The 26,951-nt window shown below is 41.7% G+C and overlaps 1 protein-coding gene across 1 annotated transcript in view; it reads left to right on the top strand.

The window, feature by feature from the left end:
• The window catches only part of LOC121287065 (teashirt homolog 2), a 547,485-nt gene that overhangs the window by 263,967 nt on the left and 256,567 nt on the right, over positions 1-26,951 (top strand). Inside the window, exon 2 of the mRNA XM_041204550.1 lies at positions 14,820-17,917. Within this exon, the coding sequence (XP_041060484.1) occupies positions 14,820-17,908 (3,089 nt within the window). The 3' untranslated portion in view covers positions 17,909-17,917. The remainder of the gene's footprint in view (positions 1-14,819; positions 17,918-26,951) is intronic.

Below are 26,951 nucleotides of genomic sequence, written 5' to 3'. Positions count from 1 at the left end.
CAGGTAGCACTGAGCGACACCGGGCATGCCTTAATTGGCCCGCCCACGTAAAATGGCGGCACGCAGCCTATTGCGGGGGGCATTGGCTCCGTGTCTGTGCGCACCCGCTCCCAACTGGCTCGCCTGATGGGGAGAAAATTCTCCCCTAAGTTTCAGTGCAAAATCACATGGGAATTCTTTGAGCAAGTGAAAGTATAATGAACAACTGATGAATGTAGAATAAATTCGAGTCCAATATGTTCTATCCTAAACTAAAAGAATGTTGCTATCTATCTATCTGGTCTTCAGTGATGTTATCACTCGTTGAGACATTGCCAGATTGAAAAATAACAACTTATATCAAAGTACATAAAACCCTGATCTGGTTTGACAAGGTGACACAATTAATGACAAAATTATAAGCCCTCAAACTATTTCAAGAATAAGGCATTTAGCTCCTTTTCTAGACAAAAGAACTTTTTTAAGGTAATTATTTTTTTTTAACTTAGTTTTTTGAATGTATAACTTTATCCCACTAACCCATTCATGGCATGAACTATTCCTGTACAAGCTTCCAGTCAATTCTAACACCCCAAAGGTTTTCAGACATTTACTCTCTTCACTAAATTTTCTTCATGCTATCTTTAGCCCGATTCACTATTAATGTAAAATCAGAGCTACCAAAGAATTTAGTAATATCCAAATAAAACTTGCAACATTGGTGGTCTGTTAGGTACGGTGTACCTATAAATTCAGCAATCTTATCCTTGTACCCTATGCCAAATCTTTCAGCTCAGTAGAAATCAAAAGTCATGAGAAATAGAAATGTTTTCATTATAAGAAACTAAAACCTTCACACTGCTGTACTCAAAATTAAGAATTTGCTGATACAATAACTGGCACTACAATTCCTCTTGAAATTCTCTTGCACAATGGCCAAATGAGTTTATTCAGGCAGTAGCTAGGCAATACAAACCAAGTAGGTTCCAAATTCAATCCCTGAGATGTGGTGAATTAGTTGATCTTCTCTGGTATGGTATACAGTTTTTAAAATTCCTCTGCTTATACCCCTTTTTATTGGGGAAGATGCATTTAAGCACTGGTCCTGCATTCAATCATGATCCAGTGACACCCTGCTGAAAGAACATGACCGTCAACATTAGGTGAAGTTTGGCTTTAGCTGTGATGCCTGCCTGGATCAGTACCTGTGGAATTGTTTTCAACAAAAGATTCGACAGGGGTGAAAGGCAAAGAAGAAATTTTTCAAAGAGAAAAGAAGCTTGTGCTTTTGATAGTTAGGAGAGACCAATCATATTTGCTTCAAAAACCCTATACTGCAATTTCTAGCACCTAGGAGTGAATTTGAGAATCAATATCCCTTTACGAACTGCTTCGGCTGGTTGTTCTTCAAAGATGTAAACATGCTGAATTCTCTAGATTGTCATATTGGGTTATTAACTGCAGTAATGGTTTTGCCATATGAACAGGGTTTAGATAAGTATGTTTACATTTTCGATATGTGTTGGTTTTTGCAAATAGTTTTTTTTTTGCCTGTTAATGCCTCCTCCTGTACAGAGACTGGTTACTTTCAAGACCGTGATTGCTCAGCAGATTGGAAATTCAGGCACGTCTACACAGCAACCATATCTTTAATAACTGAATGATAAAATAGCTTTCTCTTTCACAAAAACCATGAGCAAGTGGGTTAAATCTATCTTGAATGTTATACTGTCAAACCTGTCAAGTCTCATTGCATTAGGTATGAAGTGCACACATTTTCTGACCTATTGCACTTTCGCACATACAAAGCTTATGACAAATTCCGAGAATTGTTTGTAATTTTTTTATATACACTTATAGGTCAGTTGTTCAAGGTGTTTTGTAAAAATGTGCCTGTCCTCTGCACTGTGACATAGTTAGTGGTTTATAAAAAGCCCATTGAAATCTTACTTAAACACATTGGGTAGATGTACCAGGGTCCAGATGCTCCCTGGCATATATGTAGGAGGACAAACCCGCCCCCTCCCCGGTGGTTTGCCCCGCACAGATTTAATGGTTGGTGGACAATCAAATGACCAGCAGCTCTCTGGTTCCAGCAACACCACTTGGAGCAGTGGCCACTGCTGGGACTGCATCTAGTCCCCAATGGAAATTGTCGTTGGGGTCTGACACCGAGATAAGTGGGGAGAATGGGTGTAACTCTGGGCCCAGGCAGGCCAGGAGGGTGGGGAGTTGGGATGGTCAGGGTGGAAGGAAGGGAAATGTGGGGGGGGCGGGGGGGGGGGTTAGACCCTGGGGGTATCTCCGAAGGCATCAGGGGGCCCATAAAGGAGGTACAACCACCCCTTGCCTGCTACCAGCCTGCTCAGTGAAAGCTATTGGGATTCCCACTTGGTACTGGCCTCTGCCTGACACAGGAAAAATTGCGACAGGGTCAGGAAGAAGCCCTAAGTGGCCCATTGCCTCATTACCACATGCCAGCAAAAGTGTTAACTATAAAATATGTATATTCATCCTTGAATCTGATCATGATAGCTGGCATACAAGCCTGGAAACAAGCGTAAGAGTAATCTATGTAACACCATTATTGATGACAAGGTGTCCTGAAGTGCTTTATAGTGGAGTAAGGAAGAAAATGAGCACTAAGTAAAAGAAACTATATTGGAACCATAAGGTTGCTTGCTTTTCAACTGTGATTCCTCTGGAATTGAAGTGCACGTGTTAATCTGTTTATTTTAGATGGCTAATAGTCTCACTAAAATCGTGAACACAGCAAGGTTATATAACTATTCCATTGCAAATATTACCAATAGTAACCTTCAGCGTGTAAAGCTTAGACCAATTAAAATCTAAAATAGATAGGAATTTAACAAACAAGACATCCGTACTTGATGCAGGATCACAAAATGACTTGATATGATACAGCAACCCTGAGATGTACTGTAAAATTAATGGCTTGGAAAACGTTGAGGTTATGTCAAAGTACCCTGCCAGAGCAAGTGGGTGAGTACTACTGTTTTTCATGTCAGAATGTGCTGTAATTGGACAATAATAAATAATTGTGGTGGGGGGCAGGAGGTGGGGTGAAGGCATGGGGAGATTGCCACACCAATGATTCAAAGTCAAATACTAAAGTAGATGTTGTGGTAAAATGTCTAGCACACACTTCTAATACACACACTTGAAATACATCGCAAAGGAAGAAAGTACTTGCATTTACATGGTCCCTTTCATACCTTCGGGTCATTCCAAAGTACTTTGCTGTCAATGAAGTACTTTTTGAAGCATGGCCTCTGTTGTAATATAGAGAAAAACAGCAGACCGCAAACAGCAATAAGGTAAATAGCCATTGTTGCCATTATCATTTAAATTTTATTAGATTTTGGTTAACCATTACTTTCCTTAAGATAATTAAAAAGAACTATTAATTACAAAGACCTGCAGTGAGAAAAAGCATCATTCAAAGGGAATAACTCAGATTCAAACAGAATGTTCTGCGATAGCAAATATTTTACAAAACTATATATAGCCCAGCTTCATTCTGGTACTGAGCTGGCAATTATCTAATTGTTTTACAGTAGTTTGAATTCACAAAAATATATGAAAGCACCTTATCTGTATTTAGAGGAGTCTGCAGTAATAAACATTATTTATGTTTTGATTATTTTTTTTACAAAAAGTTAACAGCACACAAACTTCAAAAGACATGCACTGTAGACATAAAGGTTGGTACAGTGGAAACTTGATACAGTTGCCAAAATAGTGGTATACAGCAAAGTTCTTGGAACAACCTCTTCCAAGAAATAAGCCTGATCAAAAATAAGTCAAAGGTACATATTCAATACCTCATAGTACCTGGGATGAGGTTACTCTGTTTTTATGGGTGAAAGATTGAATTGATCAGATCTGCAATTTTCTCATGCCAATCTGTACATTCTGGGTTTCTGATGTCAATAACAAAACAGATTTTAAAAATTTACTCTGACCTCCAGCATGGCAAGGGGAGGCTGAGAAAGAGAAGAAAAGGTGCAGGAAATATTTTAAGATTAGCATTGTCAGAATATATCGAATAGAAAAAAACGGTGATATTTTATAGAAAAAGGGTAAAATGAATATTAAAAAGGGCAGAGTAAAAAGGGGGAGAAAATAGGAAAGAGATGATAAAGCAAGCAGAACAGTATAAAGACAAAATATTGCAGATGCTGGGTACAAGCTTACTTGTACTTTTAATTAACATTATTAATTAACCTATTGTAGTTTAGGGTTTTTTGCAAGAATTTTGGTAGCAGTTGAGGGTTATTACAGTAATAAGCTATTCCTCATCTTTTAATATTCGATTAAGAAATGAATTGCATGAATGGCAAACTTTAATAAAAGACTACAGCGCTTGGACACTAGAATTTCCCTGGTTTGACAAAAGTATTTTTTTAATAATCTTATTTCACATAATTTATTAAGTTTGGTATAAGTGTCTGGTACAGCTAAGTGTTTATGTACAATCTGTCATAACTCCTCTCACTGCTTTTTGGTTTATAATGGTCACATTACAAAACCACTAAGCCATCCACACATTGCCTGGAAGACTTCTGATTACTGATCTCACTGTCCAGTGTTAATCTAGTGTGTTTCTATCTCCATATTAAACATTTACTACAGTTATGTTAAGTGGTGCACCACAGTTAAATGACACACATGCTATTGATTTACACGTGCAAAGTAATTTTAATGGATCAGTCCTAGCCCCTGGCTCATTGGGTTGAGTCAGTTCATATTGAGATGAACTGAGGTATTTCACTCGGTGCCAGTCAGCATTTTGTACCGAGCAGAATCAACAGCAGATTCATTAGAGTGTAAAGTATGGTATAAACTTAGCTGTTACTGTTGTAATGGATTCATTCCTGTTACATAAATCATTTCATGCTTTAAAGCAAAGAAATAAATTGGAAGGGAGTAATTAATTTTTGGGGCCTACTACATAATTGAGAACATGCTGTCAAATTTGTACAAGTTAATTTAATTTCTCCTTGACTCTCTGAGACAGGAGTTCTATTGACATTTTTTAAAGAACTTGCCACCACACCTAGCTGGAGGATCAGCTTTTGTATATTTCCATTATTTAAAATTAGCAATACACAGCAAACCATAATCAGTTATGTCCTGGCAAATGGGCAAGAATTACTCAAAAAATCTAGAGACAACAATCTCTTTTGAAATCTCTAATATATATTTCGAAATGAGAGATTAATTCTATGAAGTATCAGTGCAATTTCATTTTTAAAAATTCAATTTGATTGCAGCACTGTCATTTTTATATTCAAATAAAAAGATGATAGCTGTTTTGGTCTTACTGCCATCTTTTCTGGTGACATTTATTACAAATGCCATGACGTTTATGGGATGGCTGAGCTATACATTAATGCTGCGTGGGCTTAATTTGTGATGCATTAAATTCAGCTCATTTAGATCTGTTCGGAAGCTCAAACTTGGTAAGCATTTTTATACATTAAAAAAATACGTAGTAGAAATACTGCTTTTTCTTTCTCTGTTTAAACTCCTGACTCATTTTTAGGATCAGGAGTACTCCCATAATCTCCACAGCGTCTGGTAACCCAATATAGGAATGACAGATGCCAGCAGCCTGCCCAATTTCGGGATGGCCTTGGGCCTCTCAGTTGGGCAGGGTACACATTATGTGGCCTGCATTTCAGACCCCAAAAAAGTCTAAATCGATTTCAATCCTTTAATGTGAGGAATAATATGACAAATTTAAAATGTCCAATATAATCCCTATCCACTAAGTTGCATGACCAAAACAAAGCTTGTGTATCCCGCATATTTTCTTTAATCAATGATTTCATCCAGTCTTGATGATTGATTTTATTCATATTCTAGAACTGCTATGTTCCAAATTAAACTATCCTTTCCAAGATATTTACCCAACATATACAGATCCTTCTTTTCCTCCTTATTTTCTCAAAATAATTGCCTTGCATTTTAAAACTCTTGCCATCCCATAAATTTACAGCATCAGTACCATTTTGTAACCATTCTTTCCCAGTGACCTTTGGAATAGTGGATTAGAGCACAAGAGAGAGGAAAGGCAGAGGAAAATTAAATAAATTGTATGAATGGCCAGAATAAATAAAAGGTGTGTTAATTTTGGCCATTAAGATTGTTCGGATTGACCAAATGCATGTTTGCCTTATTCTGGTTGGATAAGAGTGACTGGGCTATTATGCAGTTCAGCTTCAATCAATCATAGAGTCATAGAGGTCTACTGCACAGAAAAAGGCCCTTCTGCCCATCGAGTCTGCGCCAGTCAAACAGGTACCTAACTATTCTAATCCAATTTCCCAGCACTAGGCCCATAGCCTTGTATACCATGGCATCGCAAGTGCACATCCAAATACTTGTTAAATGTTATGAGGGTTTCTGCCTCTACCACCCTTTCAGGCAGTGAGTTCCAGATTCCCACCACCCTCTGAGTTAAAAAAATTCTTCCTCACATCCCCTGTAAACCTCCTGCCCCTTACCTTAAATCTATGCCCCCAGGTTATTGATCCCTCCACCAAGGGGAAAAGTTCCTTCCTATCTCCCCTATCTATACCCCTCATAATTTTATACACCTTCTTCAATCTTCTTGAGTTTAATGGTTTGTGATGCTCATGTAGAATATAGGGAGAATAGAATCATTGGGCATTGGATATTAGTGAAAATGAAGTAAGATAAAGAAAAAATAATGAGGAGAATGTAGGATAAGAGACATTTGTGATTACGTTGTAGGACATGAGGATAATATTAGCTAGCGTGAGGTGGATCCTATAGTGGTATATGATTTTTCCTATTTTATCTTTTCCCATACTTTTCAAAACAAAATTATCAGTCCTATATTGTAACTTGCAACATATGCATCCAGGTTAACTCCTTAATTTGTAAAAGCTTACAAGTTTAGCAGTCAAATTTATCTTCTTCAAATTTAAAAACTGATCTCAAGTTCCGTATACAGTGATAACAATGTACACTTTCAGACATCACTGATTACTTTGAGGATACCTGGGGTCTGGAGAAAGGCTGATGTTACTCATGTTTGTTTTAATGTTGGCAAAAGTGGCCCAGAAAGCTACAGACCAGTGAGCCTCATGCCTGTTGTGAGTTAATTTATGAAAACCTTAATTAAAGTTGATTTTTAAAATTTATTCATGGGATATGGAGGTCGCTGGCTAGACCACCATTTATTGTCCACCCTTAATTGCCCTTGAGAAGGTGTGGTGAGCTACCTTTTTGAACAGCTGCAGTCCAGGTGTGTACCCAGCAACAGTGAAGGAACGGTGATATATTTCCAACTCAGGATAGTGAGTGGCTTGGAGGGGAATTTCAGGCGGTGGTGTTCCCATACTGCTGCCCTTGTCCTTCTAGATGGTAGCGGTCATGGCCTTGGAAGGTGCTGCCTAAGGAGCCTTGATGAGTTCCTACAGTGCAACTAGTAGGTGGTGCACAATGCTGCCACTGTGCATTGGTAGTGGAGGGATTGACTGTTTGTGATGGGGTGCCAATCAAGTGGGCTGCTTTGTCCTGGATGGTGTCAAGCTTCTTGTGTTATTAGAGCTATACTCATCCAGGCAAGTGGGGAGTATTCAATCACACTCCTGACTTGTGCCTTGTAGACGTGGACAGGCTTTGGGGCGTCAGGAGGTGAGTTACTCATTGCAGGATTCCTAGTGTCTCACCTGCTCTTGTAGCCACAGTATTTATTTGGCTAGTCCAGTTCAGTTTCTGGTCAATGGTAACCCCCAGGATGTTGATCGTGGGGGAGTTGGTGACAGTAATGCCATTGAATGTCAAGGGACGATGGTTAGATTCTCTCTTGTTGGAGATGGTCACTGCCTGGCACTTATCAGCCCAAGCCTGGATATTGTAGGGGACCAAGCTTCAACTTCTTTACCAAGACAGCACCTTGCACTAAATGTGGGCTAACCCACAATTTAGCTCAAAATCCCATCTTAGTCACCTCAGTGAATAGTTAGCGCCTGATTGCTCTTCATCTTGCACTTTGAGTCATAAAATCATAAATATGATTATAAAGAAGAAAAATAAAACAGGCCAAATCCAATCAGGCCACTTAATGCCCTATTAGTCCACTCCCAATCATCAACAAAGTGATCAAACATGTCTGAGCAAAATTGAAGTCAATGGGAATTGGGGGGTCGGGGGGAACTCTCCACTGGCTGGAGTCATTCCTAGAACAGAGGAAGATGTTTGTGGTTGTTGGAAGCCAATCATCTCAACCCCAGGACATTGATGCAGGAGTTCCTTAAGGCAGAGTTCAGGGCCCAACTATCTTCAGCTGCTTCATCGCTAATCTTCCTTGCGTCATAAAGTTAGATGTGCAGATGTTCACTGGTGATTACTGAGTGTTCATTACCATTCACAACTCATCAGATACTGTCTGCATTTGCATGGAGAATACCTTGAGGCTTGGTTTGTTAAATGACAAGTAACCTTTGTGCTGCACAAGTACCAAAGAATAACAATCTCCAATAAGAGAGAATCTAAACCATTTCCCTTTATGTTCGGTGACACTATCCATCGCTAAATTTCCCCATCATTGACTAGAAACTGAACTTGACCAGCTGTGTAAATACTGTGGCTACCAGAGCAGGTTAAAGGCTGGGAATTCTGCGACAAGTAACTCATCTCCTGACTCCCCAAAGCCTGTCCACCATCTGCAAGGCACAAGTCAGGAATGTGATGTAATACTCTCCATTTTCTTGACTGTTGATGGAGCTGTACTCATTCAAGAAGCATGACACCATCCAGGATAAAGCAGCCCTCTTGATCAGCACCCCATCCACTACCTTAAACATTTCACTCCCTCCATCAGTGCACAGTTGCAGCAGTGCGCACTTAGAAGATGCACTCTAGCAATTCAGCAAGGCTCCTTTGACAGCACCTTCCAAACCTGTGATCTCTACACCTACACCACATGAGCTGCAGTAGTTTAAGAAGGCAGCTCACCACCACTTTCGCAACAGCAACTTGGAGTGTGCAATAAATGCTGGCCTTGCCGTTGATGCTCACTATCTGTGAACAAATAACTAAAAAGTTTATGATTTTGTTATATGAGAAAGGGGCAAAAAATTTGTTTCAGCCCTTTTGCAGACCTAAGATAGGAAATGCATTGGGAGCTTGTGCCAGAAACTAAGGGCTTGATGCTCATCTGAATTTGGGCCTCAGGCCTCATCTACATATTGCGATAGACCAGTACACATTTGTATGAGAATTAAGTGGGGTCAGCTGCCTCCCTTTCAGCAGCCCACAGTTAAAAAGCAATCGGGGAGAAAGGGATTGGGGGGGTGGGAAGCAGCTGGGCAGGGTTTGGGATCAGGAGAGGGCCCAATGGGGCCAGTAACAGTAGTCAGGATTGCACGTTGAGGTAAACATTTTTCTTAACATATCTTTTTTATGGCAGCCTTGAGCAGGTTCTTTAAGATCCACTAGTAATGCTGCATGTAGATTTGGTTACCCTGAGCCAAACCGCACAACACCAGCTGCATTCAGGGGAGACGAATTTTGGGAAGGAGACCTTAAATAGCTGTTGTAGCTCCTACTTTCATCTGTAAACCACTGTTTCAGGCCACTGGAGCCTTTATCGAAATGCTAGGTATCACTCTTCTGACATGGAATGTATATAGGCACACCACACATGATGAGGAAAATTGTTCCCTGCATGGGCAGGGGCGTGCCTGATCCGCTCGAGCTTGAAACAGTGCATCATGATGTCGGCCGAGCGCCCCGACGTCATTGCACACTTACACAATATTTTGGTCAGCGGGTGCGCGCTAAACTCAGAAGCGCACTCGCCGACAATTAAGAGGGCAGTTAAGCCCATCAACGGCGCAATTACCAGAGATTTTTCATTGCCTGTCCAGCATTACAGCTGTTGGGCGGGCAAATTGGCCAGGCAACCTTTGGATTTTCAGGAAACCTCATCCACAGGCAGGATGAGGTTTCTGTTATAAATTAAAATAAAAAATAACTTTATGTGGACAGCATTTTCATTACCTACATTTTCAGGTGACTGATTATGAAGCTTGGACGCTTATTTTCCAGTTTCTGTGAACTTTATTTTAGGTTGTTCAGGCCTTCAGCTCCCTGAGACAGCTCTCTGCCTTCAGGGAGCTTTCTGTAAGCTCTCACCTGTGCTGACTTCAGCCCTCCTCCCGCCCCTACCCCAGCAGTGCTGAGCCTTTCAGCATGTGCTTCTGCTGGATGGCTGTTAATTGGCCAGCCAGCATGAATTTGGAGTTGGGAGCCGACCACAGTCGGCAGTCCGTTCCCTGGCTGATCCCGGACCTGTTGATCATGCCCACCCACCGAACTGAAAATTCTGCCCCATATTAGGCATCTAGACACCTGTTTACACCTGGAAAACCAGTGTGGCGCCATTGAATTTCTAGACTGAATTCTTTCTCTCTGCTTGTAGATTCCCGCAAGCATATTTTTGCAAGTAATTTCTGTGATGAAAGTATTTTGAAAGTTGAACAAATCATTCAGTATTCCTAAGAAGATGAAGCATTTATCAGTGGATGAAATATATAGAGTACTGTTATCAGCTTCAGCTGGTTGAGTTATATTAATAATTCAGTTCTGAAAATATCAGTATATTTGATATTAACACAAGATTAATTAATTTAGAATGATGCTAGTCCAAATTAATAAAGCTCAGTCATTCACCGGAGAAAGATGGGTGAAAACAAAGTGAAGATATAGCAAGGTTTTTGAGAAAGTTTAATGAAGCCGAATAAAAATTTGAAGAGAAATGACTACAATCTGTACACCCTAAATTGTAAATCTTTCCATTTTATATCTTAAAATAAATCAAAATGGTTCAGAACTAAAATAATGTGAATTTAAGAGGCAGTATCACTTTTTATTGGTCTGTTCAGAATCTGTAGTAATTGAAAATTCTGAAGAATTGAAAATATTCAGTTTAATCATGTATGTGGCCCACAAATGTATTCTGTGCAGAGACTTGTAATCAAACGCTAGACTCCCATTCAGAGCATCTCAGTTCAAATCCCTTTCAATTGGCAATCAAGCCAGCTTTGTTCTGGTTGTCAACAGACTCCTTTCTCCTTTTTTGCATGGGGAGAGGAAATTGAAAAGAAGATCATTCTCTCTATCCTCCCCCTCCTGCCATTCACTGATAATGGCATAGCACTGATGGTCAACATGGTGAGCTGTACAGACTTTCTTATCAATCCATTTATTAAATATCATTTCAAATGATAGGGATAGTGCACAGATGTGCACGTGAGCTGCTGTAAAACTTCAACTTAAAAGACAATGATACTGTTCCTTAGTAAATTTTCTCCTTAAGCAACCTAACCTCTATTTTGAAATGACCCAGTTTGATCTACAACATTGTTTAATGTGATTGTGGTGCTATAACAAAACACCAAATGGAGGATCTTATGAAGGAAGTTGAAGGATTAATGTTAGGTCAAGTAAAGTTTTGATGGAGATGAAATGACTGACTGTCAAACACATTGTCCATTCCATTTCAGCTCTGTGTAGGATAAATAAACACTGTACTTTCAGTTTTTCTTGAGGCCATCATTAAAACATTGATGAAACATTAAGTCTGGTGCCACTGTTTTCTAAGATGTTTTTGAGGGGAAGCTTAGATATACAGATGATGTGGTACTTTCTAATGTATCAGCCTTGACTTTGATGAAAGAAAAACCTTAAGCAGACACATTCAATGTCAGCTACACCAATTGTAAGTTTATATTGTGGACTCAGTGAGCAGGATCTTCTAGTCCCGACGGCAATGGAAAGCTTGGTGGGCAGAGGGGAACTTAATTTGGCAAGAGGCCAAAAATCTGTTTCCCCATGGCTAGATGAACTTTAGCAATTAAGTTCTTGGGAATTTAAAGACAGGTTGAGCTTCCTGACGAACATTGTTGGGAAGCCTTTTGCATTGGCAGGTCATGCATGCTCATTAAAAGTCTAGCTCGCAGAATTAAGTACCTCCTCTAAATTAAGTTTCCTACTAGCAAGAAATTAGAATGTCCACATGCACGACTGTGCGTAAGTGTTGTGCACCTGGTCAGGTAGACTTCCATGATTAATGGTGAGTTGCCATCATATTGTCTTCTTTGGGTAGTATATGTAAATGCCAGACTATGCTTGACGGTGGCAGTGCAAGTTGCGTGGAGGACAACCAAGGAAGGGAGAAAGTGTTCGTGGGGAAGGGTGGAGTAGTGACCAGGCAAAGGTGGAAGGGGATAGTGCAGGCTGTCCGGGTGCCCTTAACTTATGACTTGGAAGGCCCAGGTGCCATGTTTAAATAGCAGAGCCAGCAATTTCCTGCCCATCTCCTCACGAGAATTGGCGAGCTCCTCGCGGATGCAAATGTGATGAGCTGAGCAGCACAAGATTGTAGGTGTTCAGCTATCCCACCGCACCCCCACCCCCAGCAGAAAACACTCTCACTTTCGCACCCAGCACCGAACTTAGACTCCCAGAACGGAAGATTTTGGCCAGTGATTCAGTACAACTTATTGAAATAATCTTACACTTAAAAAGAATAGCTCTTCATCTTATAATCAAAACAAAGTTAGGTAAAATTGTTTTAAACGTACCAAATTTTTAACAGATAATTTAGTGTGTCACAAACCATTCTGAAAGACAGTGTTCCAATACAGCTCAGACTGAAAAAGAAATCCTTCTTTGCTAGCTGTATGAATCCTGCATGAAATCAGTTTGACCAATCGAGTTTTTCTAATAACAACAGGTCCACAGCACAAAAGAGCCAAGAACTTGGTACAAACCAACCGTAAGTTGATAATCAGTGAGAAATAGCTACTCCATTCATGAGTCTATCCCCATCATGTCAGAGGAAATGTGACTGTTGGTGTTCCACAGTGCTGTGACTGGAGCAACCATACATGATACTAGTGAGATCTCTGGAACACTTGAACTGCTGTGGTTGCATCTCAACGCCCTAGACGGGCAGTTAAGATCACATATGGATCTTAACAGTCAAGTTCAAATTGTCTTCCCACAGATTCCAGTTTCAACCTGCTTTTCTGAGCAGAATAGAAAGACACCCATCTGCAGGATCCTTCTTCAAATATATATATTGGATTCCAATGACATCATCCAATGGCTATTTTAACCCGAGGCCTGTGCAGAAAAGTGGCTGTGGCTTTCCTAACAGGCTAACCTATTGGTAAGAGAAGTCAAAGTCAGTAAAGGCGCAAAAAAGTACAGTTGCCTTTCCAAGTGAAGCCTAGGGGCAGCAGGACTGCTTCTCCGGATTCCACAAGGAAAGCTAGGTCCTCTTCTGCCCTGGTCTACGTCCTGCTTCTAACCCTGATCACGAAACCCTCCCAAACATCTTCTGGTATCGTATCTGTGTGTTGGACCATTTACCATATGGTAACTCCTCTCTTGTCTGCTGATCCACTTCCTGCTAAATTTGAATGGGAGATTGGCTGATGCTATGCAGATGAGGCCCAGAGTTAAAATCTCCCGTGCTTCATTCTGCCAAGGTTGGGTCAATTTATTGTTCGCCTTGGGCCCCATCTAACCCCTCCCCTGAGTTAACAAATACGAACACACAAACATATGAATTAGGAGCACGAGTAGGCCACTCGGCCCCTCAAGCCTGCCCAGCCATTCAATAAGATCATGGCTGATCTGATTGTAACTCAACCCCATATTCCTACCTACCCTGATGACCTTTCACCCCCTTGTTAATCAAGAATCTATCTAGCTCAGCTCTAGATCAGAGCAACCTTGTCCATCCAAAATGTAAGCACTGAATATCAGTGCCAAAGCTTCTCACACTAGTAGAACCCTTCCCCAAAGAGTGGTGTCATCTGAAATTTTGTTGTTTTTGTGCAGAAGTTCATATTTAATTATTGTTGAATCTGGGTTGGCAAATCATGATTGTTGGTAGAGAAAATCCTTAATTTACCCACCTGTACTCCAGTAATGTCTCCAATTTTATCTGTGCCGCCAGTAACACTAATCAATACCAAGAGATAACTATCCTTGTTGCATTCCTTTCTGGACCTCAAGAGCAAAAAAAATGAAGGTGGCTGATATATGAAACAGGTGTAGTAATTTGTATTAGGTAAACTGGTTAGATAAATAAGGCTATAATAAGTATAATTTTGCCAGGCATATCACATTGGTGTAGTCAGAAGATCATTTCTGATATCAAGGTTAGGGCATGTTATGGAACCGGTAGAGCAATAGCTCTAGTTTGCCTCTGGCCGTACTGTACCTGCCTGAAAATGCTTGATGATGACAGTGTAAAAATTTCCATTGACATCCCTCATCTTAATGTGGACAAAGCTGACCAAGAAATGAAATACTAAATTTTAATAGTATGCAGTGAAATATTAGATTTTGTTACCTTTAACCAATAAAAAAAATGGCTTCAACAAAAAAATCTATGTGGAATGCAGAACTCCTGTGAAGTAAGTGTTTTTTTTAAGGTAATATTATGTTTCATGCATTACTCTTTTACAGAGAAATAGTTTGAATCTATCTTCACTCTCATCTCCTTGCGATCATTTGTTCTTGCATGAATAAGAAGGCTTTGCACTAGGAGGAGAAAAATGGACTTGCTGAGCAATGAGTGAAAGTAAGAAGGCTTGTTCAGCAGATGTGCAGAAGATGGTGATGTAACTTAGGTGTTGACAGTTAGGTTGAAGATTACTGGGGAAGGTGTAGGCAGGAATCCAATTTTTGTGTCAGTGATGCTGATTGTTGTTCAGATTCAATAACTGCTGATTACAGTTTCAATATTTTTTGCATTTCAGTTTATGTCCCAGATGAAGATTTGAAGACAGGAGAACTGAGAGTCGGAGAAGATGCCAGCCCTTCTGCTGAGGAGTTACAAGGCAATGGTTACATGTGCACTGAAGAAGAAGAGGAGGAGGAGGAAGAAAGCAAAGGCAGCTACAGCTACCAGAATTCTCCAGTTAGTGCAATGTCCAATCAGGATGCAGAGTGTGAATCACACATAAGTGATGCCAGTGACAGATTGGCTGATTTTAAAAGTATTTCTTCCCGGGATGGGCAGGAAAAGGAAGACCAATCAAATGGGGAAATGAAGAATGGCCAACAGAACAGTTTAGGAGCAATGAGAGCTGTTTATGCTAGCTTTCTATCTGATTCATATTGGTCAAGTCTAGGATTTGACCTCAAACAATCAAAGACTGAAAGGACAAGCTGTAAAAGCAGCAATGAAAGCACCAAAAGTAGTTTTGATTGGCACCAAGATGCATTATCCAAAACATTTCAACAGACATCCTCTGGCAGGCCAGTGCCTAAACCAAATCTTTTCAGTTCAGTGCAGTTGTACAGGCAAAATAACAAGTTATTTGGGACTGTTTTCACAGGTGCCAGTAGGTTTCGCTGCAGGGAATGTAGTGCAGCATATGACACTTTGGTGGAGCTAACTGTGCACATGAATGATACAGGACATTACCAAGATGATAACCACGAGAAAGATGTGGACCATAGCAGCAGTTGGACAAAGTCACGAAAACGGGCTTTGCAGGACATTGATGGAATGCACGATGCCCAGAAAGTTTTAAAGTGCATGTACTGTGGTCATTCATTTGATTCCCTTCAAGATTTGAGTGTTCATATGATTAAAACAAAACATTACCAGAAAGTGCCTCTGAAGGAACCAATGCCACCTATTGGATCAAAGTTAGTCCCTCCCACTAAAAAACGAGCCCAGCATGAAGTTAACCAGCCTTGTTCACCAGATTCAACAACTGGAGTCGCAGGGACATTTGCAGGTGAAGCGCAGAAGAATTCAAACCCCTATGTGTCATCTAACAATCGCTATGGCTATCAAAATGGTGCCAGCTATACCTGGCAATTCGAAGCCTGTAAGTCCCAAATCCTGAAGTGCATGGAATGTGGAAGCTCCCATGATACATTACAGCAGCTCACAGCTCATATGATGGTAACAGGGCACTTTCTTAAGGTAACAAACTCTGCATCAAAAAAGGGAAAACAGATTGTTTTTGACCCTTTGGCTGTGGACAAAGCACAGTCAGTCACAGAAGGACCATCGAATGAAATTCAACCTTTGGCACCAGTCAGCAAATTGCCTCCTGATTCATTGACACCATCAGTATCAGAAGATAACAAAACCCATGCAGAGAAGCAAGAGATGACAGAGGATATGGAGAAACAGCATAAAGATAAAGATGATTGCAAAGATGACAACCCAGAGAAGATTTTTGATCCCACGCTTCAGTATCAATACATAAGAGAAGAAGATCTAGAAGAGAGCTCAAAGGTGGGTGGTGATATTCTTAAATCACTTGAAAATACTGTTACTTCAGCCATCAACAAAGCCCAAACTGGGAGCCCTAGCTGGAGTGCTTATCCCAGTATCCATGCTGCCTATCAGCTTCCAGGGATTATTAAACCTGTGCAACTCGGTACTCAAATATTACAAGTTAAGCCAAACCTGAAACCAATAGCTCCAAAAGTCAGGTATTTCTCTGTTATTACAAGTAGCCAAAACCAACCCCTTCAACCCAACAATGACCAAATTAAGGAAGAACCGATTAGTCCATCTCATGAACAGCTTTCATCCAAATTGGAAGAAAGTGATATTGAGAAAAAGGATCCAAAGTTAAATCTTCAGTCTGGGATAGTTTCACCATGTAAGATGGAAAGTGAGAGCCCAATAAAAACAGAGACTCCCCCTGAGCTGCCAAGGACACATTCACCTTGTTTGAAAGATGCTGAAGAAACAAAGGAAAGCATCAAGAAAGAACCTGTAAAAAGTGACGGATCTCCAAATTTTTCATTACCCAATGGTTGCTCTGGAATGACTGTTATCACAGACCACCCATCTGAACAACTTTCTGTCAGTCCACTTAGTGCATTGCAGTCTATCATGAACACTCATCTTGGCAAAGCTGCCAAGCCCCTTAATTCAAGTTCAGACCCTGTAACTATGTTATGTAGACTCAATAAAAGTTTGTTGGAGAAATCAGCTTCACCACCGAGTTTAGTAAAACCAACTAATCTTGCTGATCGATATTACTTTGAAAGCAGTGATCAACCAATAGATCTCACCAAATCTAAGAGTGACAAAACTGCCCAGTCAAACCCGGTCAAATCCTTTACTTCATTACCTTCCAAACATGCTTTATCTGATATTGCTGATATGGTGAAAGTCCTCCCTAAAGGTACAACACCAAAACCTTCTACCTCATCAAAGGTGACAACAGAGAGGTTAGAGACTGATGTGAGGAGTTTTGAAGATGTGTCAATGGAATTTTTACCAGTTCAGAAAAGAAAAGGTAGGCAGTCAAACTGGAATCCCCAGCATCTTCTCATTCTGCAGGCCCAATTTGCTGCCAGTCTTTGGCAGACAGGTGAAGGCAAATATCTATTATCAGATCTAGGTCCACAAGACCGCATGCATATTTCAAAGTTTACTGGACTCACCATGACTACCATAAGTCACTGGCTTGCCAATGTAAAATATCAACTAAGAAAGACAGGTGGAACAAAATTCCTTAAGAACTTAGACACAGGACACCCGATTTTCTACTGCAATGATTGTGCCTCCCAGTTTAGGACTCCTTCCACTTATATTGGTCATTTAGAATCCCATTTGGGCTTCACTATGAAAGATATGGCAAAAATTTCTGTACAGCATGCCAGAGGGGAGCAAGAAGTGTCAAAGGTGACATCTGAGAAGCCAACAGGGCCGTTGGTAGCAGATGAGGACACAGGCAGCAAGTTCCAGTGTAATCTGTGCAATCGAACTTTTGCTAGCAAGCACGCAGTAAAACTTCACCTCAGCAAAACGCATGGCAAGTCACCAGAGAACCATTCGCAGTATGTAACAGAACTAGAGGAAGAGTAACAACTCAAGGTGAGCATCAAAATTCCTTCTCTTCTATTCAAAGTAGTTTAATTATTTAAATCATATTGGGAAGGTGAGTCACTGTAAATTATATTAACTGTATACCAGAGAAGTGTAGTAGTTAAGAGAAACAGTAAGTCCTTTGCAAAAATTATTTGTTTTCTAATCGGTAAAATCCTCAATAACTATTCATATAGCAGGGACTTTTATTCCTAGGAGCAATGTCATCAACTTGATTGAAGGTGGCTTTTTATATTTTGGATAAATAAAAAAAATATATGCCCCAGAAATGTGGGGCATTTGTGAAATTTAGTTTAGTTTATAGAGTTGTTTATTTTTCAGCATACTAAGAGCACCTTTCTTATTGTTAATCAAATTCAGTCAGGTCTCTGCTGTTTTCTATGTATATCTTCGTTCCAGCTTTTTACAATGGCAATTACTGAGGCTTCTTGGGAGTCTTCCTCATAGTTTGAATACTCAAGTATTACAGTGTGCCTGAAATGCTAAAAATGTGCTTATCAACTTGTAAAATAGTTGGGGTAAAATTGCTCAAGCCAGGAGCGCAAAATGAGCTGATAGTGGATCAGTAGCCTGTTTACACTGCTTCTCTTATCTTTTGACTTCAGTAAGGAAGAGAATTGGGCAATGGTATAAAACAGCCCATTTTGTGCTACTGGTGCTGACCCTTTCCATCCCATTATACGTTGACTGTACCGAGTGTGTTTCAGAATAAGTTTAACAGCTATGGATACAACACAATCATTTCAAAATCTTGCATTTTTATCCTGTGCTTGTTGTTATTACGTAAAGAATCCTAATAATGATAAAGTTGCTATGAATGGGTATAATTTTTGTGTCTTAAAATAATTCTGATGCATAGTAATGAATCTGAACCTTTGATTACTGAATCTGTGGTGCATTGGGGAACACAAACCCATCCTACTTTGTCCTTGGTAAACAATAATCTGTTGATAAAGTGCAATTTTGCTTGAGCCTATTTAAATGAATGATGGAAATAACAGCATATTGAATAATTTTAAAAATGTGAATTGAAATTAAGTTAGAATCAAGTTTTTTATGCATGGGATTTTCTGGTCCCGCCAGCAGTGGGCATCGTTGTGGGTGGGATGGGAAAATTTGAAGAGCGGCCATCTCCAAATTTTCCCACCCTGCCCATAACAATGCCCGCTGCTGGCAGGACTGGAAAATCCTGGCCTTTGAAACTGTACAAGCACAGTAAATATATTTACGATATTGAAGCAGCCAGCAATTCAAATAAACTCGACCCTTTTCACATACAGAAGTGTATTATCGAAAGGTCTGTGAGAGTTTAGCACTAAATTCTTTTATGGATAGAGCAAAATTGGCCTGATCCTTTGGAAGGAGAAAAGAAATGGAAAGTTTGATATGTAAATAAGGTATGTTACATAGATCATAACATTATTTGAAACAGCCAAAATATATCCACTTTTTCCAGCTTTCTATTGCATTGTATAAACTGGCTTGATAGCTCACCATGTGATCTAGTAAATGTAATAAAAGGTTTTTACTACTGTATTTTTAATTGAAGTGATTGATTCTAAATTCAAACTGATCCAAATTTGGCCATTTCAAGTTCTGTTGGATTCTACGTAGTTCTAATGACTTTGGATGAGGGTCACCTTGCCCTATCCATTTGAAGAGTAAAATTTTACAAAGTATAGGTACACTGCATTTTGTTGCATCCTGATATTGTAATAAATGGTAACGAAGTAACTGGCATCTGCCTTTAGATTCATTGGAGACAAGGTAATATTTCACCTTCTTTACCATCAATTCTCTTGGTGATAGAGGAGCAAGGTATTAAACTATTGTCAGTATAGTTTGATTAAATTCCACCTGTCACCTTGTTAGAAATATTTGTATATTTATCCTGACGATTATCACTGATCTAGCAATGTGAGTGTGGAGGTGGGAGAGAGGGGTGGTGGTGTGGTAGGATCCAATTCCTTGAGGCTTAGAATCCATATTCTCCAGTGACTGTTGTTGTTAGCAGGGTTGGGGGGGGGAAGGAATTTGATTTGTGGTAGTAAAATTTCACACAATTTCTGACTGTGTTCTGGAGAAACTTTCTTCATCCAATTTCTGCATATGTACATTTGTATTCTCCTGGTATGTCATAGGGGCATGAGTCCTTGCTACCATGTAGTGCAGCAGGGGCTCATTCCAGTCAGCCAAATAAGATTTTTGCCCTCAATATTAGCCACAAATTAGAAAATGTGAATTGGAAATCATCCCAAGGTGGTAGGCTGAGGGATGAGTGTGCAATTTAGTTGAAACAATGATGAAGCAGAGGGGAAAAAGGAAAGTCATGGCCTGATTAACACAATCCATGCTTACAATGAAGAAGGTGTTTAGTTTTATATTTTGTTACTATGGGAACAATAGCAATGCATATTCCACTAGTGGTCATTGTTGAGGACTGATAATCCACTGAAGGCATTTGAAATGTATGTTCTTTCCCAATACTTGTATCTTGTGGTCACAGCAAAAAGGCAGCTACATAATTACACTGGGTCAGCTATGAACAGAAGAGAATCTGCAGTCATTACAGTTTTTCATGGGTTAACTACTAAATCCACATGATCTTACTGCTGAAGCCACTAATATATTCTATTATAAATCCCATAATTTAAAAAAAATCAGTTTTAGTTTTGGGATGCTAAAATGTATATTTGTTCATTTAGATTTGAAGGACCAGTTTTTATTCCTCTGCTTCTCTGCCCTGATGTAAAGAAGGAAAAAACTTGACTTGTATTTTATCAAACTGGGCTTGCATAAAACTCCAACTAGTTCACTAAAGTCCTTCAGGGAGGACAACCTGCTAACCCTACCTAGCCTTGACCCTAGTCTCACATGGTGTGGTTGGCTCTTAATGGCCTTTGAAGTGAGCTATTGCACCACCCATTTGTATAAACAACTACCACAAAGTGCACTCGGCTGAAAGCATCATTAATCATTATTGGGAGCATTATGATGAGAAGGACTGCAGTGATTCAAGCAAAAGGCCTTTTCAGGGTAACTCATGATGGACAATAAGAGTGAACTAACAAAATGTCACAGAACCATGAGGCCTTCCAGAGGCATTGATGGTAGAAGTCATGTTTTAGTCAAATTTACGCTCACGATGTAACAACACCTGCATTTATATGGTAGAATGTTTCAAGGCCCTTCAAAGGAAAATTATCAAATAGAATTTGACACCTAGCCACATTAAGAAATTTTAGATGAGCTAAAGCTTGGTCAAAGAGGGAGGTTTTAAGGAGTATATTAAAGGAGGAAAGAGAGGTGGAGAGGCTTAGGGAAGGAATCCCAGAGCTTGGAGCCTAGGGAGTTCAAAGTACACCATCAATGATGGAGCAATTAAAATCAGTGATGCATGAAGAGACCAGAATTGAGGAGAGCAGAGATCTTAGAGAGTAGCAGGGACAGAGGAGATTACAAAGATGAGAATTTTAAAAGTGAGGTTTTGCTGGGCAAGAAGCCACTGGAACAGGAGTGATGGGTGAACTGGGCTTAATGCGAGTTAGGCTCAGGTCCCTGGATGAGCTCAAGCTTATGGAGGATGGTGATGGGAGGATGCCCAGGATAGCATTGCAATAGTCAAATCTGCAGGTCACATAGACGTGAAGGAAGATGGGTTTCAGCAGCAGATGAGCTGAGGCAGGGGCAGATTCTGGGGATGTTAAAGAAATGGAAGTAGGCTGTCTGGGTGATAGTGCATATTTATGGTTGGAAGCTCATCTCAGGGTCAAATATGAATTCAAGTGTGTGAACAGTATGTTTCAGTATCAAACGATTGTCCGGGAGAGGGATGAAGTGGTGGCTAGGGAAAGGGTCATGTGGTGCAGACTAAAAACAATGGCTTCGGCCTTCCTAATATTTAGTTGGAGGAAATTCCTATTCATCCATAACTAGAAGCTGATCGAGCAGTATGACAGGTTTGAGACGGTGGAGGAATCAAAAGGGATGGTAGTGAGGTAGAGCAGGGATTGATCAGTGTACATGTAGAAGTCATGTTTTCCGATGATGCCTACGAGGGACAGCATGATTAGAAATAGAAAGGGGCAAGGATAGATTCCTGGAGAACTCCAGGGGTAATGAGAGAGTGGTTAGAAAAGTTATTGCAGATGATTCTCTGGCCACGGCTGAATAGATAAGAAAAGAACCAGGTGGATGATGGAGGAAAGCCGTCAGGAGATGATGGTGTGATCAACCATATTAAAGACTGCAGACATTTGAGGAGGACGAGGAGAAATAGGTTATCACTCTCACAGTAACATAGGCTGTATTTGTGACTTTAATAAGGGCTGTTTCAGAACTTTGGCAGCAGTGAAACCCTGATTGAAGGGATTTAAGCATTAAATTCAAGGAAGGATTGACACGGAGTTGAGAGACAATAGCAGTTTCTTGGACTTTGAAGTGAAAAGGCAGACTGGAGGTGGGGCAGTGACTTGCAGACAAGAGAGTCAAAGGTGCTTTTATTTTGAGGAGGAGGTGATGGCTGTAGATTTGAATAAAGTAAGAGTAGTACCCGATGAGAAAGAGCTGTTAACAATATCAGCTGAGATGGGGCCCCAAAATGAGTCTGGTGGAATAGGGTTAAGGGAACATATACCGGATCTCATGGACAAGATGAGCTCAGAGAGGGCTTGAAGGGAGTAGGATAATAACTAGAGAAAGATGCAAATTTATAACATTGAAAAAAACCCAAAAATCTCCCATTTGTTCTAGCAACTCTTAACATTTGCATCACGTTAAAAAAAATGTAATGTGACTTAACTGAAAATTATTACATTTTCATGATTGATTCTGATATTTTTATTGCGCATTATCTATTTCTGTGATACAGTTGCACTACGTTTTCATTTGAAGTTAGGCTTCTTTCCTAGAATACAAAATTTGTGCCATGATATAATGAAAATTGACAGCCTGATGAATGGGGAGACCACAGCATTGAACTAGAGAGTAAATGCTACACACAACTCACCTACATCCAATTCTCAATGAACCTGCAACACAATATATTCTTGCCATGGAATTATCTCAGTAAAACACACATTTCTAAGCAAACTGCACCAGGCACTCTATTGGTGAGAGCATTCGACAGTGAGCATCGGCTGGAAGTATGTAGAGTAGGCAAATCCATGGTCCACGACATCAATCAACAAGTGACCCTTAATTTACTGCAGTGGTGTAATTTTACATGGGAACATTGGGACATGACAGATAGGAATAGGCCACTTGACCCCTCAAGCCTACTCTGTCATTCCGTAAGTTCATGGCTGATCAGATTGTGGCTTCAACTCCATTTTCTGCCTGTTCCCCATAGCCTTTAATTTCCTTGTATCAAAAATCTGTCTAATTCAGCCGACACTGTTCTCTGGGATAGTGAATTTCAAAGATCAGTGACCCTCTGAGAGAAGAAATTCCTTTTCCTCTTCATCTTAAATGGGAAACCCCTTTGAAACTGTGGCCAGCATTTTCCGGCCCGTTGGCGTCGGGTATCATGGTGGGGCGGACAATATGGTGAAAAGACCAAAAATCGGTTTAATGCCGTCGTGAAACCTATTTGTGATCGTCCATTCCACCCGTCGGTGGCAGGCCGCGTTTCACACTGCCGCACATCGGGAACGCCATTTTAATACATTGGCATCTGATTATAAGCCTTACTCGCTGGAATCATCCTCCCACGTCAAATTTACCACCCACCTCAGTGTGACTTCAGAACAGCATGTTTCACAATTGCCTTTAAAAGGCATGCACCTGGCAATCTGAACTTCGAAGGGAACTCAGAGGTGAGTCCACACATCCTTGTGCAGCTCTTGTGTGCATTGCCCATAGGACATCAAATAAGTGGCACTGCGCATTCACGGGGTGCACAGGCAAGTTGCTTTTTCCCAGCTGCATTTCAGTGCAGTGCTAGGGCAAGGGCTCTAGTGCAGGCCAGGGTGTGGCGGGTAGGGGGTTGGTGGGGGGCAAGGACTGAAGGAAATACTCAAGCACAGGCTGGTGGGGTTGGCGGCAAGGCAGTACAAGCATACTGAAGGAAATACATGTGCTGGGGTGGGGGAGGTTGAGAGGGAAGCAGCCTCTCACTTGGAAAAGCTTGTCCAAAGTGAGCATTCTCCTGCAGCTGAGACCATTCTGCAGCAGCTCCATTGACATGCTTGGAGTCAGGCCTCTGAAGCCTTTCTGCCCACTCAAGCAACACTAAAGCATGAAAGTGCCACCAAATCCTCCCGAACTTTTCACCCCTCAGGCACAGACTGCAACTTGCTGTGCGATTTAGGGGTAGCACAGCAATTGGCTGACTGGGCAAGTTGTACAATCCCCTTGCGAAAGGTGCCATTGGCGCAGTCTGTGGAGGTGCTCACAGCCCCTTGCAATGTCTTTATTAAGGTTGAACCAGTGCCCCTCATAGTTCAAGCTGAAAGCAATATGAACTAGGAGAAAACCTGAGCTTGGGCTGAAAGCACAGCATGCAGTCCAGTGGCTGAAGTTGCTGTCAATTGGTCAAGCGGAGCGGGGAGGAGGTGGGCAGGGTTTTCTGACAGCCAATAAGTGCACTAAACTTTGGCCATCCAAGTGGTGGCCAGCACTCTCCGAGATGCATTAAGGGGACTTCAAACTTAGCCAAAAGACGTTCTTAGTACACCCATGCTAACCCATGCATCTTTCTCTTTGATTCTGCAGGAGGGGAACGCCAGGATCATGGAGCCTGGTGATTTAGCAGAATGCCTCATGGCTTACAGAGACCAGAGAAGAAAAAGAAGAGAGTGGTGGAGTACTGGCTCAGCAAAGGGAGGAGCACCTCCCTCAAGACGAAGAGGCATGCTGCTGAAGATCCACAGCAAGCAAGGCACCTATGAGCGATGGCTAGACCCAGGGTATATAGACGGCACCTGTCATTCCTGCAGATGACCAAGAACCGGTGTTGCTGAAGATTGCACATATCTAGGGAACTGGTCGATCACATATGCCACCTGCTGCAGGATTTGGTGCCATGGGGACATGGAGGGCATCCACTTCCAGAAGGAAAAAACAGTAAAAGCTAGGAAATAAAGAGTACTGGTCTGAACTTTTTTTGCCTTCAGGGCTGCCAATGTTTATGCCAGTGGTTCCTTCCAGGGCTCCACAGGTGACCTGTGTGGGATCTCGCAAGCCTCCACACACAAGTGTATCCAGGAGGTCAGAGATGCCATCTTCGTGAAGGCACAGAGCTTTGTGTATTTCACCTAGGACCAGGAAAGCCAAGAAGCAAGAGCTCTGGGATTTGTGCAGATCTCAGTTTTCCTAAAGGTTCAAGGCGCCATCACCTGCACTCACGTGATGCTTCGATCCCCATGGCAACAAGCAGTCAACTACATCAGTCACAAGGGTTTCCACTTGCTCAATGTTCAGCTGGTGTGTGACCACCACAAACACATCCTACAGGTCTGCAAACAGTTCCCAGGGAGCGTCCATGACTCCTACATCCTTAGAAGGTCTCAGATCCCTGACATCTTCCAGGGGCCAGTGGCTGCAGGGTTGGCTCTTCAGGTACAAGGGCTACTTACAGAGGACATGGCTGATGACGCCTGGGTGGCGGCCTCAGACTGCATCAAGGCAACGGTGCATTGAGGTTCATGCCACGACCCAGACTTTGGTGGAGCAAATGATAGGCATTTTGAAAATGAGGTTCTGGTGCATTGGAGGTCCAGTGGAGCATTGCAATATTGTCCCAGATGGTGTAGCGCATCATTGGCGCTTGCTGTATGCCCCACAACCTGGTGCTGCAATGGGGGGAGGACCTGGCTGATGAGGAGATGGAAGAGCTGCACACATCCTCCGATGAGGCAGATATCAAAGGGGATTACAATGATGAGGTCCTCGAAGGCGAGGATGCCGGTGAAGAGGCCATTGCACTGTCCAGATGAGGCAGGAGTTCATAGCCGCAAGAATCATGGAGGATGATGATGAGATGCATTGAGGACAGTCCTGGCATCCTCACCTTGCATCTGTGAATGTTTGACTCCTGTGTGGCTGATGGCAGCGCACATACCCTCAGTGCTCAGGCTCATGTCATGGAGACACATGGAGGCTCTAATAGTCACGAGATTCCAGGAGGATGATGATGACATTCCACAGTGAGTGAGGACACTCCACTGATCTTCACATAGCCTCTGTGAATGTCTGACTCCTGTTTGGCTGAGGGCAGCTCGCTTGTGCTCTGTGATCAGGGTCATATAGAGATACAGCCTCCTCTCAAGGAGCCATAGGCAAGGAGAGATTCTTGGGAGTTTATTTGCAATAGCGAACATTAAGTACAAGTGATTAACACCCTTGCCCAGGCTGTGCAACTACAACTTCTTAACCTTCCTAACCCTGCCACTATATTTTGGTGCTCCCCAGACATCCACAGCAGAGGCAGAGGCAGCCTGCTGACTGCTACACCCTGTCTGTGATGACCTTGACATACATCCTCTGGAGAGCTAAGACTTGGAGGGCCCCAGCCGGCTTTCGGGGTCCTGCTGTGTGGAAGTAACACACTCCTCGGTCTGTGGAGCTGGAGCTGCTGAAGTCACAGGAAGAGGTGATTAGGATGGGTCAGAGACTCCTGGAGTCGCCTGGGTGGATGGCTCCTGGGTGTGCACCTCCAGTCCCTATGGGTGCCTGAGGGCCCCTGGCTGACTCCTTGAGAAGAAGGGTAACCTGGAGTGTGATTGAGCTGTACCGCACCCCTCTCACATTGACACTGCTGGAGGCCAGCTTTGGCATCAACGATGGAGATCAACCTACGTAGCAGTGCAGGAACAATGTCCTGGACCAAGGTCTCCATGGTGGCTGCCATCCTTTGTCAGTGCTGACCTCAGTATGTTGGCATGCTGGCGCTATCACCTCAGACTAAAGGCAGTTGGAGTCCTCCATCGTGCCTTGCAATCTGAGGAGTGCTGTGGACATCCCTTCCTGATGTTCCCGAGTTTGCCATTGCAGCTGCCGCAACTGAGGTATGTCTGAGTCC

Source organism: Carcharodon carcharias, chromosome 14 (genome assembly GCF_017639515.1).
Source record: "Carcharodon carcharias isolate sCarCar2 chromosome 14, sCarCar2.pri, whole genome shotgun sequence".
Taxonomy (NCBI): domain Eukaryota; kingdom Metazoa; phylum Chordata; class Chondrichthyes; order Lamniformes; family Lamnidae; genus Carcharodon; species Carcharodon carcharias.
Note: the sequence above shows the minus strand (reverse complement) of the source record. Positions and strands in the feature narration are given on the sequence as shown.